The 15052-nt window shown below is 45.9% G+C and overlaps 1 protein-coding gene across 1 annotated transcript in view; it reads right to left on the reverse strand.

Moving 5' to 3' along the window:
• dchs2 (dachsous cadherin-related 2) overlaps positions 1–15052 on the reverse strand; it is a 57080-nt gene that overhangs the window by 16961 nt on the left and 25067 nt on the right. Inside the window, exons 12-16 of the mRNA XM_055225186.1 lie at positions 10972–11803; positions 10049–10288; positions 6648–6782; positions 6158–6367; positions 799–1659 (exon numbers count right to left, since the gene is read on the reverse strand). Of these exons, the coding sequence (XP_055081161.1) occupies positions 799–1659; positions 6158–6367; positions 6648–6782; positions 10049–10288; positions 10972–11803 (2278 nt within the window). The remainder of the gene's footprint in view (positions 1–798; positions 1660–6157; positions 6368–6647; positions 6783–10048; positions 10289–10971; positions 11804–15052) is intronic.

A 15052-nucleotide genomic window follows, 5' to 3' on the forward strand; every position in this document is an offset into this window, starting at 1 on the left:
CTAATCGTTTCTTCTCATTGAGCATCTGAAGTTGTATTTAGAGTGATTCGTGTTTGAGTAATCTTTAATCAACTATTTTCGCCAAGACGGCAGTTGTTGATCTAACCCCGTTTAACCTCCACCTGTACACGCCCACTGTGACATGCCCACTGTTGACATACGCTCTTCCTTCTCCAGTTTTATTTTCTTAATCGGTGATACTCATAGGATTCGGCAGTGTCACGTAGTCATTTTTGTTGTGATGCCGTTTACAGCAACGTCAGCTCCCATTGGGCACCTTATTTTTCTAACAACGGACTTGTTTCTTTTATTATGTCATTTTAAATGAATATTCTGATTTAAAATGTGAATTATAACAAAATGATCCACAGGAGTCAGAGATGAGAACCGTAGAGACACAGGTACAATAGGGTTGATTTAATATTATGAGTTTTAAAGGTCCTACATTACACAGAATTGAGTCTTGTGAGCCCTATGTTCTAATGCTCCTCCTCAAAAACAGACCTGGAGTTGTGTTTTGTTTCATTCACACATGCTTGAGTAACACTTTATTATTAGTCTGTTTACATCCTTGAAGCAGATGAGATAACATCATTTAATAAAATCACAAAGTGCAACTGAGTGTTTTCAGTTTAAGAAAACAACTCAGCCTACATATTCAGGGTTTGAGTGTTAAACATGTGTGAATGAAACAAAACACAGCTCCAGGTCCATGTTTCTGATGAGGAAACATTCTAACATAGGCCCTTTAACAAAAACATCTGCACAGTTTGATATTTTGGGTGTTTTGAGACTCACCTGCTCTGCTGTTCTCATTCACTGTTGTGTTGTACACTTTCTCAGTGAACTGCAGCTGCTCCCGTTCCCCCAGTAAGTGAATGAAGAGCAGACATGTGGAGGTGAGCGGTGTCCTTGCCCTATCGGACACCACCACATGAAGCATCGCCCCCGAAAAACCCACCCTCACCCTCCTCCTCAGAGACACCTCCCCCGTATCGCCGTTGATATAGAATAAATCCTCCTCATCTGACATCATATATCTGACCGTCCCATTCTCTCCGTGGTCCTTATCTGTAGCCGTCACCGTAGTTATGACGTGATGCGGTGGCATCGTCATGGAAACCCAGGCATTGACGGGGTTGTGGGTGCAGACCGGAGCGTTATCATTTACATCTTCGACTTGTACGGTGAGCAAAACCGCGGAGCTGAGGGGGCCTTGGGTGCAGCAGTCGCTCGCCACCACACGGACGCTGTACTGGCTCCTCGTTTCCCGGTCTAGAGGTTTGGAAGTGCGGATGATTCCGGAAAAAGGATCGATAGAAAATGTTCCTTGACCGTTCTCCTCCATCAAAGAATATGTGATTTCACCGTTGGCACCTTCGTCTGGGTCAAACGCAGTAAGTTGGATCACCTCAGATCCCACTGCTAACCCTTCGCTGATGGAGGCCTGGTAAGTTTTGTGTGGGAAAGTGGGTGTATTGTCATTCTGGTCCAGTAGGAGAACATGGATCTGGGTGGAGGAGCTGAGAGGGGTGGGGCCATGGTCTTGGGCCTGAATGGTCAGGGTGTAGTTTGAGGTTTCTTCTCGGTCCAGAACTCGTGTAGTACTAACTGCTCCAGTGACACTGTTGATGATAAAACGTCCTCTGTGGTCCTGACCTAAACAGAGAAATAGAATGTGACGTAAGCTAGGTTTGTTAAGAGTTAAGTGTTTATTAAAGAGGGGGTATTTACTGCTATGGGGTATCAAAGAGGGGGTATTTATTCCTATGGGGTAGTAACTGTAACACATATCACCATGTTTCTTGTTATTGTTTTGAAAATGCTATATTCACCCAAAACAACATATTAACATGTTTTACGTTTCACGTTTGTTTTTGATGCTCTGAGTCACTCCCCCTTCGGAGAAATTTTGAGAAATGATTCACAGATGTCAGTGGACTAATGTTTGGGTGGTGGCTGGGTTGGTGTGTTTGGTAGTGCAATAGCCCCACCCCCTGGGCAGGGATTGGTCAGATAAGTATGTACCACCACAAGTATGTGACATCAACTCCCCAACCGTAGATTGTGTACGAAGCCCCCGTAAGTATCATGCTGAGCAGGGCAGCAACTGACCTGAAATAAGATCATGGCCCGAATGAACACAAGGCCCCAATGCCAGTTACAGAGGCTAAGCGAAGTACCATCTGAAAGTCTCCTAGAAGATGTGAATGCAGCATTGAGAGCGATCCCTACCTCAACCATCACAGAAACCAATGAGCTGATATACACTTCAGCAGCAGTGATCCTAGAGATGCTTGGCTATAAGAGCAACCATGGGAGCCATGAGAAACAATATCCACCATGGAAAGGACAGAGGCCAAAATCAAGACATAGTGGAGAGAAGTGAGCCAACTGTCAGAGACCCAGAAAGGTGCAATGAAAAAGCAAGTACCCAAGATGTACAGCCAGATTCCCTACCTGAAGCACTAGAAACTACCAAACAAAGGCTCCAAGCCTTGGTGTCGTAACGGTGGGTGTAGCGGACCAAAGAGTGCAGACTCTGGGCAGATTTACGGTGTTTATTTACAATAGTGCAAAAGATAGTTCAGACAGTTCATTTATCACACGGGACGTAGGTAGCGGGAGGCAGACCAGACGGGCGTAGGGCAGGGCAGGAGCAGGAAACCCAGGACCGGAGCGGGAGCGGAGACTGCCAGGACCGGAGCATGACGAGACCAGGGACAGGACCAGGGAAGACTGAGCAGGAGTGATCCAGAGAGCGGGAGCCAGAGCAGGAGACAGGAAGCAAGCCGGAGGCCAAGACAGGACAGGAGGCAAGCAGAGGGTCGACTGTACCGGAGCTGGAGCATAGAGGCAGGAGCGGGAACGCGCAAGAGCAGGAATATTGACACGCAGACAGACTTCTGCCGAGCCCTCATATGCTCGGCAGCAGGTGCAGCTAATTGTGCTGATGTGCTCCAGGTGCGTGCGGGAGGAGTCTGGAACTCCGCCCAGCTCCGGGCAGACAGGTAGGGGAGGGGGAGAGAACACAGGAGGACAGGAAATGCAGGATCATGACACTTGGCCGGCCACCTAAAGAGGTACACACCTGATAATGAAGCCAGACGAATAAATCGTCTGTTTGCAGCACAACGAGTAAAAGTTTACGCTTAATGGCAGGGTAATAACACCAGAACAGACCCACCAACCAAGGCTGGAAGCCGAACAGTACTGGAAAGGCATATGGGAGAAGGAGGCATCACATAATAGCGATATACAGTGGCTGAGAGACTATAGCAATCTCCCTGAACAGAATCCAGTCACCATCACAGTGGCAGACATCCAGGAAAGAGTCTCAGGTATGAAAAACTGGACCATACCAAACCCTGACATGATCCACCAGCTGGTTCATTTGGCAGCACAAATGAACCAGCTGCTCAGGGATGGGACTCACCCTGAATGGCTAACCGAAGGGCATACGATCCTCATCCAGGAGGATCCCTCAAAGGGTACAGTCCCATCCAACTATCAGACAATAATCTGACTCTCCACAAAATGGAAGCTCATATCAGGAATCATCGCGGCTAAGATAAGTGGGCACAGGGATCAATACATGAACACAGCGCAAAAGAGCATTGGCAAAGATACCACGGGAGCCAAACTCCAGCTCCTGGAAGACCGAACAGTCACCCGAGACTGCAGAATCCATAAGACCAACCTGTGCACTGCATGGATTGATTACAAGAAAGCCTACGGCTCAATGCCACACACAGATCACTGAATGGGGCTGTACAACATCAACAGGACTCTAAGAGCCTTCATTGCGAACTCAATGAGGTTGTGGAAACACTGGCTATGGATACAACTCAGTAATGGGGCCACCATTAGTCACCTCCTCTACATGGATGACATCAAGCTGTACACTAAGAATGAGCTATTTAATGTAATGCAACATTCAACCTCTTAACAAAACCCAACCATAATAGTCCCACAAGATGCAGAAAAAGCTTTCGACAGAGTAAACTGGTCTTTCCTGCGTTCAACACCACAAAAAATTGGCTTTGGGGAATCATTTATCAACCGGACACATATCTTGCATATTTCAGCTACAGCTACAGTTCTCACAACAATTTACACTCCATAGAGGAACCAGACAAGGATGTCCACTCTCTCCAGCATTATTCACTATATTTATAGAACCACTTGCAGCAGCCATCTGTCAAAATCCAACCATTATAGGCATTCAAAAACCCACTCATCACCATAAAATTAGATTATACGCAGATGATATACTACTGTACATGCAGTAACCATACATATCACTGACAGAAACCATCAAACTAATCAAACAATTCTCAAACATCTCAGATTACTCAATTAACCTTCACAAATCGACAATCCTACCTCTACAAAACAATAGCTGGGATGCGGCAGTCCATACATCCCCATACCCATATGCACAAATCACATCACTTACCTGAGCATCAGGATCTCCTCCAGGCTGTCAGAGCTGTTCAGTCTTAACTACATCCCCATTCTTAAATAAAGTCACAGATAGCCTCCAACTTTGGATAAATCTTCCGTTATCCCTCATTGGTCGAATTGCAACAGTTAAAATGTCAATTCTCCCTAAAATAAATTATCTCCTCTCCATGATCCCACCGCTCCAACTTCAAACTGTTCCAATCCCTTGACTCTACAATATCAAAATTCTACTGGCAAAATAAACCTCCCAGAATAAAACTATCCACTCTACAAAAACTTAAATCACAAGGTGGACTTTGAGCACCAAACTTTGCTCACTACTCATTAGCAATGCAACTGCAATATATTTTCAAATGGATTCACCCCCACCCATCAGACAACATCTGGTCCGATATTGAGCAGGCAATTTGTCATGGCATCCCAATATCTGACCTCCCATTCCAAGGCCTTACAATCAAACATCACCCATGCAAAGAGGCCCCTGACACAATCCAGCACATAATTGCAGGGTGTAAGATGCTGCAGGCAAAGCGTACATAGAGAGCCATAACCAAGTGGAGAGCCCATGGTCAAGGTGGGAAACACCTCCAAAGGTCGTGGAGAATGATTGAACCAAGATCCTGTGGGACTTCCTGATACAGACACACAACACACAACAACAACAAAATGGTGACGGACCATAGCCATTGTGGTGGACATTGCAGAACCAAGGGCTGGGAACGTCAGGAAAAAGAAAAATTAGAAACTGGAGAAATACCAGGCGCTCAGAGAAGAGCTGAAGAAGGCCTGGAAGATGAAGGCATCAGTGGTGCCCGTGGTCATCTGAGCACTTGGGGCAGTAACTCCTAAACTGGAGGAGTGGCTACAGTAGATCCCAGGAAAAACATCAGCCATCTTAGTCCAGAAAAGTGCAGTACAAGGAACAGCAAAGATACTGTAGAACCCTCATGCTCCCAGACCTCTGGGAGAGGACCCAAGCTGCCAGGCCTCTGGTAGAGGACCCGAGCGTGGAAAAAGGCTGAGACTGCCTTTGGGTGAGGGTGAGGATGAGATTTTTTTAATATATATTGATATTTCAACATATTATTTTAAGTCTTTGAAGTTTTAGATTTAACATTTGTTAGTTTTAGTTTTTCTAGGACAAATAACGATTTGAAATGTTCCTGTTTGAATATTACACCATGGAAACTGCTTTGTTTTAATTAAACTGGATGTTGTCTTTTATCTGATGTGTGAGACTGGTCCTGCAGACTGGAAGCAGCCCACAGGAGCTGGAGCTTTACAGATGTAGGAGTTTGGCTTGCTTTAAAAGTACTTTATGTAAATCTGACTTCTTTGGTCTTGAGATGGTAGAATACTATTCCCTCATTAAAACACACCTGGAGTTGTCCTTTTCGTCATTCACGCTGGCTTCAATAATCCTCTGTAAAGTCCGTTTTCTCTTAGCCACTGGTTGTAAAAGCACTAAAGTACTGCACATTTTCATCTTCATGAGTATGAATACTTCTTCTTGAGTACTTCTTCTTGGTTACAGAGGCTGTGTAATAATGTCTGTATGTTTAATTATTTTGAGTTTTAAATCAAAGTTGGTCATGTTTAATGCATCTGTTCTTAACCCAGGGTCAACATGAACCCTTTTCTTGCCTCCAGCACATATTTACCCCATATTACTCTTGGTACATGTCCTTGCCTTGTATGGAGTAGTGAATTGTGCCATTCTCCCCATGATCTGAGTCAGCTGCCTGGACTGTGTGGATGACCCCAGGAGGCAGGTTCTCGGGTAGGCTGATCTGAAAGGACGACTGCATGAACTCTGGAGGGTTATCGTTGGTGTCGAGCACAGAACACAGCACAGTGGAGGTACTGGAGAGGGGCCGCGAGCCGCTGTCACAGGCCTGCACTGAAGAGGCACAAGGCGAACACAATACTGGTCAGACGCTTGGAGACACATACAAGACCAGTCAAATGTTTGGATACACATATGTTTAAATGACCACGATAAATAGTCACTTTACACACACACATTCACACACACAGTCATACACCAGTGTTCACAGACAAGGGTTAAGTTTCTTGCCCAAGGACACAATGACAGTATTTTTCTGTGGGAGCAGGAGGCTTGTGTAGCTGAGGTGTAGGCGTAGCTGAGGTGTAGTTGAGGTGTAGTTGAGGTGTAGTACCTCTAAGGGTGTAGTTCTGCTGTTCTTCTCGGTCTAGGTAGGAGGTGGTGGTGATCAGACCGGTGTAGGGGTTGATACTGAACAGTTCATATCCAGGTCCAGGGAGTAAACTGTACCACACCACAGCATTCTGCTCTGAAACAACAACACGGAGTCAGACGCCAACGGAACTGTGGGATTACATAGACAAGAACCAGTTGACACACAGGAAGGGCATTTGACACACAGGGAGGACATGTGACACACGGGAAGGGCATTTGACACACAGGAAGGGCATTTGACACACAGGGAGGACATTTGACACACAGGGAGTGCATGTGACACACAGGGAGGACATTTGACACACAGGGAGTGCATGTGACACACAGGGAGGACATTTGACACACAGGAAGGGCATTTGACACACGGGGAGGACATTTGACACACGGGGAGGACATTTGACACACAGGAAGGGCATTTGACACACAGGAAGGGCATTTGACACACAGGGAGGACATTTGACACACAGGGAGGACATTTGACACACAGGGAGGACATGTGACACACAGGAAGGGCATTTGACACACAGGGAGTGCATGTGACACACAGGGAGGACATTTGATACACAGGGAGGGCATGTGACACACAGGGAGGACATGTGACACACAGGGAGGACATTTGACACACAGGGAGGGCATGTGACACACAGGGAGGACATGTGACACACAGGGAGGGCATGTGACACACAGGGAGGACATTTGACACACAGGGAGGACATTTGACACACAGGGAGGACATTTGACACACAGGGAGGGCATGTGACACACAGGGAGGACATGTGACACACAGGGAGGACATTTGACACACAGGGAGGGCATGTGACACACAGGGAGGACATGTGACACACAGGGAGGGCATGTGACACACAGGGAGGACATTTGACACACAGGGAGGGCATGTGACACACAGGGAGGACATGTGACACACAGGGAGGACATTTGACACACAGGGAGGGCATGTGACACACAGGGAGGACATGTGACACACAGGGAGGGCATGTGACACACAGGGAGGACATTTGACACACAGGGAGGACATGTGACACACAGGGATCTGATATACAGAGACTTTTCAGAATGTTTGTACAGGGGTCACACTCACTTGGAGTGGCAGAAACTGGTTCACCCAAAGAACAAAACTCAAGCCATAAACAAAGTAATGTGTCTACTCCATTCAGTGAAGAGTGCAGTGAGTGTTACACTGGAGAAATTAAACAGCCACTTCATAAGAGAATGAACCAACACTGTCACAAGAGCAACTCAGGACCCCAGTCCACTGTACATCTCCATCTCAAAGACACTAACCACTCCTTTGAAGATAGTGAGGTCCAGATCTTAGCCAGAGAAAAGACATGGTTTGAGAGGAGAGTTAAAGAAGCTATTTTTATTGGGAAAGACAAACCTTCCTTGAACAGGAATGGGGGCCTGAGACATAATTTCTCACCGATCTATGATTCCATCCTCAGACCCAAAGCAAACAAAGGAAACAAAGAGAACAACAGACGGGCCATTAAAGGTTGAATAGGGTTCTTAAGGTTCGGTTTCAGTCTTTTTGTGAATTCATCTGGATGAGTTTAAACGAGTGAACTTTGAACAAATTCTTATTATTAAAACAAAAATTGTGCTTCAAAAACTGCATTCTTAAAGCACAGGAAAAGCCCATGGGCAGCTGGGCACACACATGACTGGGTTTATATAAATTTATCTTTCAGTTCTGATACCAATTCTATGTGTGACAATGACCTGAAAACAGTCCCATAACATCAGTGCATCATTATATCCAGGATATCGACTGAACTGATATCTGGAGTCGATATCTGATCCAGCTAAATGTTCAGTATCGATGTGTCCCTAACAGAAATAATGGCGAGACAGGAGCAACTTCGTACTCTACAGACTTGTGAGACGACTTTTTGCCCCATATGAAAGTTTAGTCCCCATAGAGAAAGGGGCTGTGCCCATCTTTAAAACTCTACACTGGCAATACCAGGGCCCTGAGCAGGTATAAAGCCAGATTCACATGTCTGATCAGAGGCCAGATAACAGGCACTGGGATGCACACAGTGTCACTGAAGGCAGCGCGGGATACTGTGGTTGTGAAAAAGTCTAAAAAACACAAGAACATAAAAACATCAGCCTGGAGTTTCAAGACGCACTGCCTCCACAACCTACGAGGGTCTGGAGGACTAAAGGGGAAAGTGAAAAGGAGGGGCGGGGTCTGGAGGACTAAAGGAGAGAGTGAGCAGGAGGGGCGGGGTCTGGAGGACTAAAGGTGAGGGAGGGGGAGGATGAGTTTTCACACTTCAGGCTCCGCCCCTGCAGGTGTGTGCCAGAAACACCTGACTGTAATCAGGACAGTGCTGTGTGATGCTATGTGGTGTGATACTTTGAAAATGTATTTACTGACAGAATACTGAATACTGCTTTAAAACACTTAATACTACAGTAAAATACTGAATACTGAATACTGAATCCATCATGGGTCTCGTTTTTTGATGGGGAGATTCAGAGTTATTGCAACAAACTTATTACATTACTCCATGATACAAATTATTTTCACACTAATTTAAAAAATTTCCAGTAAATTTTCTGAAAACAAAACATTTATCAAAATCATTTGTATCAGTTTGACGCCTCTTCTACACAAGAGGATCTGATTTTCAGGAGATCATAAAAATATGACTGTGAGCATTTGTTATTGCTCATGGATGTGGCCATGTGTGTTTGGACAAAGAGGTTAAGGACAAGGACAATGTCGCTGTGAAGCCTCGAGCCTAAAGAGGAGGAGGTCCAAACACCTCCAACATGAGTGAAACTAAAGATCTTCAAATATTACATTAGAATGTTTAATGAGGACGATGTCGCTGTGAAGCCTTGAGCTTAAAGAGGAGGATGCCCAAACATCTCCCAACATGAGACGGAACTCACTGGTCTTTACTCAGTGAAACTTCAGATTTTCAAATATTACATTATAATATCCCAGACATTGTGTTCTATCCACTTGTGTTTAAGGCCCATCAGCCATGAGTCAGTTTCATGAGTTATGTGCTAGTGCTGCCACCTACAGACAGGAGGAAGGCATTATTGTTGCTCGACTCAGTCACTTTCATGTCATGACATATTTTTTTTTATACATTTTGCTTCTAAAAATATTTCATTTTGAAATAATCACTTTTTTTTTTCTTTTGCATCTTTCCTTCTATATGTTTATTTACTATTTCAACATCAAACTGCAGTTTCTTAAAATAATCAGTTTAAAGCGACAGTATATAACATTTTTGTATAAAAGTATGTTTTTAATGATGGCTGTGTTTATAGCATCCTCACTGTGAGCTTACATCATCTGTGTGTTTGACCTTTTACCTGAGTCTCCATCAGAGGCGGACACTCGCACCACAGCTGCTCCAGGGTCTCTGTTCTCGGCCACAGTGGCGTCATACACGGGCCAAGAGAACAAAGGGCGCTGGTCGTTCACATCCCCCACGTCCACACTCAGAGTCTGAGTGGAGGAGAGTGAGGGATGGCCCTGGTCCACAGCCCTGATGGTCAGACGATGGACACGCTGAGTCTCATAGTCCAAAGGATAGGAAAGAAACAACAAGCCTGAAAACAGAAGAAACAAGCTAGAAGTAAATACCCCAAAGAAGTAATTGCCCTTCTTCAATACCCCATAGAAGTAAATATCCCTCTTCAATACCCCGTAAAAGTAAATACCTCCTCTGTAATACCCCATAGAAGTAAAAACCTCCTCTTTAATACCCCATAGAAGGAAATACCTCCTCTTTAATACCCCATAGAAGGAAATACCTCCTCTTTAATACCCCATAGAAGTAAATACCTCCTCTTTAATACCCCACAGAAGTAAATACCTCCTCTTTAATACCCCATAGAAGTAAATACCTCTCTTTAATACCCCATAGAAGTAAATACCTCCTCTTTAATACCCCATAGAAGTAAATATCCCTCTTCAATACCCCGTAAAAGTAAATACCTCCTCTTTAATACCCCACAGAAGTAAATACCTCCTCTTTAATACCCCATAGAAGTAAAAACCTCCTCTTTAATACCCCATAGAAGTAAATACCTCCTCTTTAATACCCCACAGAAGTAAATACCTCCTCTTTAATACCCCATAGAAGTAAATACCTCCTCTTTAATACCCCACAGAAGTAAATACCCCCTCTTTAATACCCCATAGAAGTAAATACCTCCTCTTTAATACCCCATAGAAGTAAATACCTCTTTTTAAAGACCCTCATATTTCACACATTTCCAGGGACTTTTACCTGTCTTCTCGTCCAGCGTGAACATCTCTTGATCCCCTGCGATGATGCAGTACGACACCCGGCCGCTCTCCTCCTCGTCTCCGTCTATGGCCACAAGGTGGTGCAGTAGAGCCCCCACCTCCGTGTCCTCCATCACCTGCACCGTATCAATGGAGACAAACACTGGCCTATTATCGTTCACATCCAGCAGAAACAGCTGAGCGGTGACAGCGCCGCTCCTCCGCTCCTCCCTCCTCTCTGCTTGGTCTGTAGCAGTCACGGTAAAGGCAAAACTCGCAACAGTTTCACGATCCAGAGGCGCTGCTACCGTCAAATGACCTGAAGTTGGGTCGATGCGTAAAGGAAATCGCTCTGAATGCGATTGGTCGTATGTTAGTGAATATTTCACTTCGCTGTTCTGTAGAGTGCCGTCTGCATCTCGAGCTTGGAAAGCGTAAGCCAGGGATCCGACTTCTGCATCTTCTCGGAGGCCAAACATGATAAATTCATGGTGAAACACTGGCGCGTGATCATTGGCGTCTTCCACGATGATGCACACGAGCACAGATGTGTTCAGTGACAGAGCATCGTCCACGCCCTCAGTGTGGACGGTCACACAGTACTCTACGGTGGACTCGTAGTCCAGAGGCTGGCTGATATAGATGTCTCCGGACAAAGCGTGGATGCCAAAGGGGAGGGGCCCATGTTCCTCTGAAATGACGTAGTTGAGTGGGCCTTTGTCAGATAGGCCAGGCGAGCCCACCACTGTGCCCACGGCAGCGTCCTCTCTCACGGTGAAGCGTCTGAAGACCCTGGGGCACAAGCGGAGGGAGGGAGGGTCCGCTCCATGAACCTAAGGGAGTGAGATGAAAAGAGCTTATAAACTAGTAAACTAGTGTTGGACATCAGGATAAGGTATCGACTTCCACAATATCGATTCAGTCGATATCTCATTTTGGTCAATAACTTCATATTAAAATACATTAAGATTTACTGGCCAGAGTTGACCCAAAAGGTCTCATAATATTTTGACTTTAAATGGTAAAAAACAGTCACACATCAGGATCATTTTTACCTCGCGTTGTTCCTATTTAAAGGAAATACATGTTCTCTATCGCTGGTGTCATCGATATTTGGATCGGCAGATACTTAAAGCCAAAATTTCAATATCGGTATCGAAACAAAGAGCTGGATCGGTGCATCACTAATAGTCTGACATTTAAAGGCACAGTATGTCACTTTATGGAGATGGGTCAGCACCTGCATGATGAAAAGTTAGCCTCCTGAGACCCGAGCTCTTGCATGTCAGGCTTTATTAATTTCTCTTGGTTATTTGGGCTGATTGGACCTGATGAGTGTAAAAACAAAGAATTATCTTTTTACATTATGTAGTTTTAGACAAAAATTATGTCTGCAAATGAGGACATTTGTTCTACGTTTTAATCATTTTGACAAAATATTTGAATAATAATTTGCAAAAATTATTTAGTAAGTGCCTGAACACAGCAACATTTGTCCTGAATGTAAAAACAACTGTGCCTCTTGGAACAATGTGGCCCATGTGAAGTGCTGCTGACAGATGCAGGAAGACATATTCCTTTATACAAAAAATAAATAAATAAAAATATTCTGAAGATTCTAAACCCATAAAAATATTCTAAATAGAACATTTTGCATTGTTGCTGTTCTTGTATGCTGTTCTTCTTCTAAAAAAGAGATGCTCCTCAAGCCGAAGACGAGTTAGATGTTTCTCAGTGCAACTATTAAAAAATAAAGTCTAAAATAAAATACACATATATATATTTTTTATGCAAGAAAAAACTGTGGCTTTAATTTATCCAAAAAGAAGAAAAAAAAATGTGTTTACATAATACAGAGCAAAACAGAGAAGCACTTTGCAGGGGTCACTTCAAATCAGCTCAAATTAACAAGAGGAACTAACACGAGCATCATTTTAAATATCTACAACGGCCAGCAGGTGACGCCAACCAGACTGAAAAACATGTACAGTTCCACAGTAGTCTACAGGAACCTGAACATGAGCCAAACACGGGCCAAACATGAGCCACACATGAGCCAAATATGAGCCAAATATGAGCCACACATGAGCCAAATATGAGCCAAATATGAGCTAAATATGAGCCAAATATGAGTCGCACATGAGCCGCACATGAGCCGCACATGAGCCGCACATGAGCCGCACATGAGCCGCACATGAGCCAATCGTGGGCCAAACATGGGCCAGACATGTAATTCCTGCTGGTCAGTCCCTCTGTTATCACTTCTGCTGGTCAGTCCCTCTGTTATCACTTCTGCTGGTCAGTCCCTCTGTTATCACCTCTGCTGGTCAGTCCCTCTGTTACCTCCTCTGCTGGTCAGTCCCTCTGTTATCACCTCTGCTGGTCAGTCCCTCTGTTACCTCCTCTGCTGGTCAGTCCCTCTGTTATCACCTCTGCTGGTCAGTCCCTCTGTTACCTCCTCTGCTGGTCAGTCCCTCTGTTATCACCTCTGCTGGTCAGTCCCTCTGTTACCTCCTCTGCTGGTCAGTCCCTCTGTTATCACCTCTGCTGGTCAGTCCCTCTGTTACCTCCTCTGCTGGTCAGTCCCTCTGTTACCTCCTCTGCTGGTCAGTCCCTCTGTTACCTCCTCTGCTGGTCAGTCCCTCTGTTACCTCCTCTGCTGGTCAGTCCCTCTGTTATCACCTCTGCTGGTCAGTCCCTCTGTTACCTCCTCTGCTGGTCAATCCCTCTGTTATCACCTCTGCTGGTCAGTCCCTGTTATCACCTCTGCTGGTCAGTCCCTCTGTTACCTCCTCTGCTGGTCAGTCCCTCTGTTATCACCTCTGCTGGTCAGTCCCTCTGTTACCTCCTCTGCTGGTCAGTCCCTCTGTTACCACCTCTGCTGGTCAGTCCCTCTGTTATCACCTCTGCTGGTCAGTCCCTCTGTTATCACTTCTGCTGGTCAGTCCCTCTGTTATCACTTCTGCTGGTCAGTCCCTCTGTTATCACTTCTGCTGGTCAGTCCCTCTGTTATCACCTCTGCTGGTCAGTCCCTCTGTTATCTCCTCTGCTGGTCAGTCCCTCTGTTATCACCTCTGCTGGTCAGTCCCTCTGTTATCACCTCTGCTGGTCAGTCCCTCTGTTACCTCCTCTGCTGGTCAGTCCCTCTGTTATCACCTCTGCTGGTCAGTCCCTCTGTTACCTCCTCTGCTGGTCAGTCCCTCTGTTATCACCTCTGCTGGTCAGTCCCTCTGTTACCTCCTCTGCTGGTCAGTCCCTCTGTTACCTCCTCTGCTGGTCAGTCCCTCTGTTATCACCTCTGCTGGTCAGTCCCTCTGTTACCTCCTCTGCTGGTCAGTCCCTCTGTTACCTCCTCTGCTGGTCAGTCCCTCTGTTATCTCCTCTGCTGGTCAGTCCCTCTGTTACCTCCTCTGCTGGTCAGTCCCTCTGTTATCACCTCTGCTGGTCAGTCCCTCTGTTACCTCCTCTGCTGGTCAGTCCCTCTGTTATCACCTCTGCTGGTCAGTCCCTCTGTTATCACCTCTGCTGGTCAGTCCCTCTGTTACCTCCTCTGCTGGTCAGTCCCTCTGTTATCACCTCTGCTGGTCAGTCCCTCTGTTACCTCCTCTGCTGGTCAGTCCCTCTGTTACCACCTCTGCTGGTCAGTCCCTCTGTTATCACCTCTGCTGGTCAATCCCTCTGTTATCACTTCTGCTGGTCAGTCCCTCTGTTATCACTTCTGCTGGTCAGTCCCTCTGTTATCACCTCTGCTGGTCAGTCCCTCTGTTATCTCCTCTGCTGGTCAGTCCCTCTGTTATCACCTCTGCTGGTCAGTCCCTCTGTTATCACCTCTGCTGGTCAGTCCCTCTGTTACCTCCTCTGCTGGTCAGTCCCTCTGTTATCACCTCTGCTGGTCAGTCCCTCTGTTACCTCCTCTGCTGGTCAGTCCCTCTGTTATCACCTCTGCTGGTCAGTCCCTCTGTTATCACTTCTGCTGGTCAGTCCCTCTGTTACCTCCTCTGCTGGTCAGTCCCTCTGTTACCTCCTCTGCTGGTCAGTCCCTCTGTTATCACCTCTGCTGGTCAGTCCTTCTGTTACCTCCT

Source organism: Periophthalmus magnuspinnatus, chromosome 1, assembly GCF_009829125.3.
Source record: "Periophthalmus magnuspinnatus isolate fPerMag1 chromosome 1, fPerMag1.2.pri, whole genome shotgun sequence".
In the NCBI taxonomy this organism is placed as follows: domain Eukaryota; kingdom Metazoa; phylum Chordata; class Actinopteri; order Gobiiformes; family Gobiidae; genus Periophthalmus; species Periophthalmus magnuspinnatus.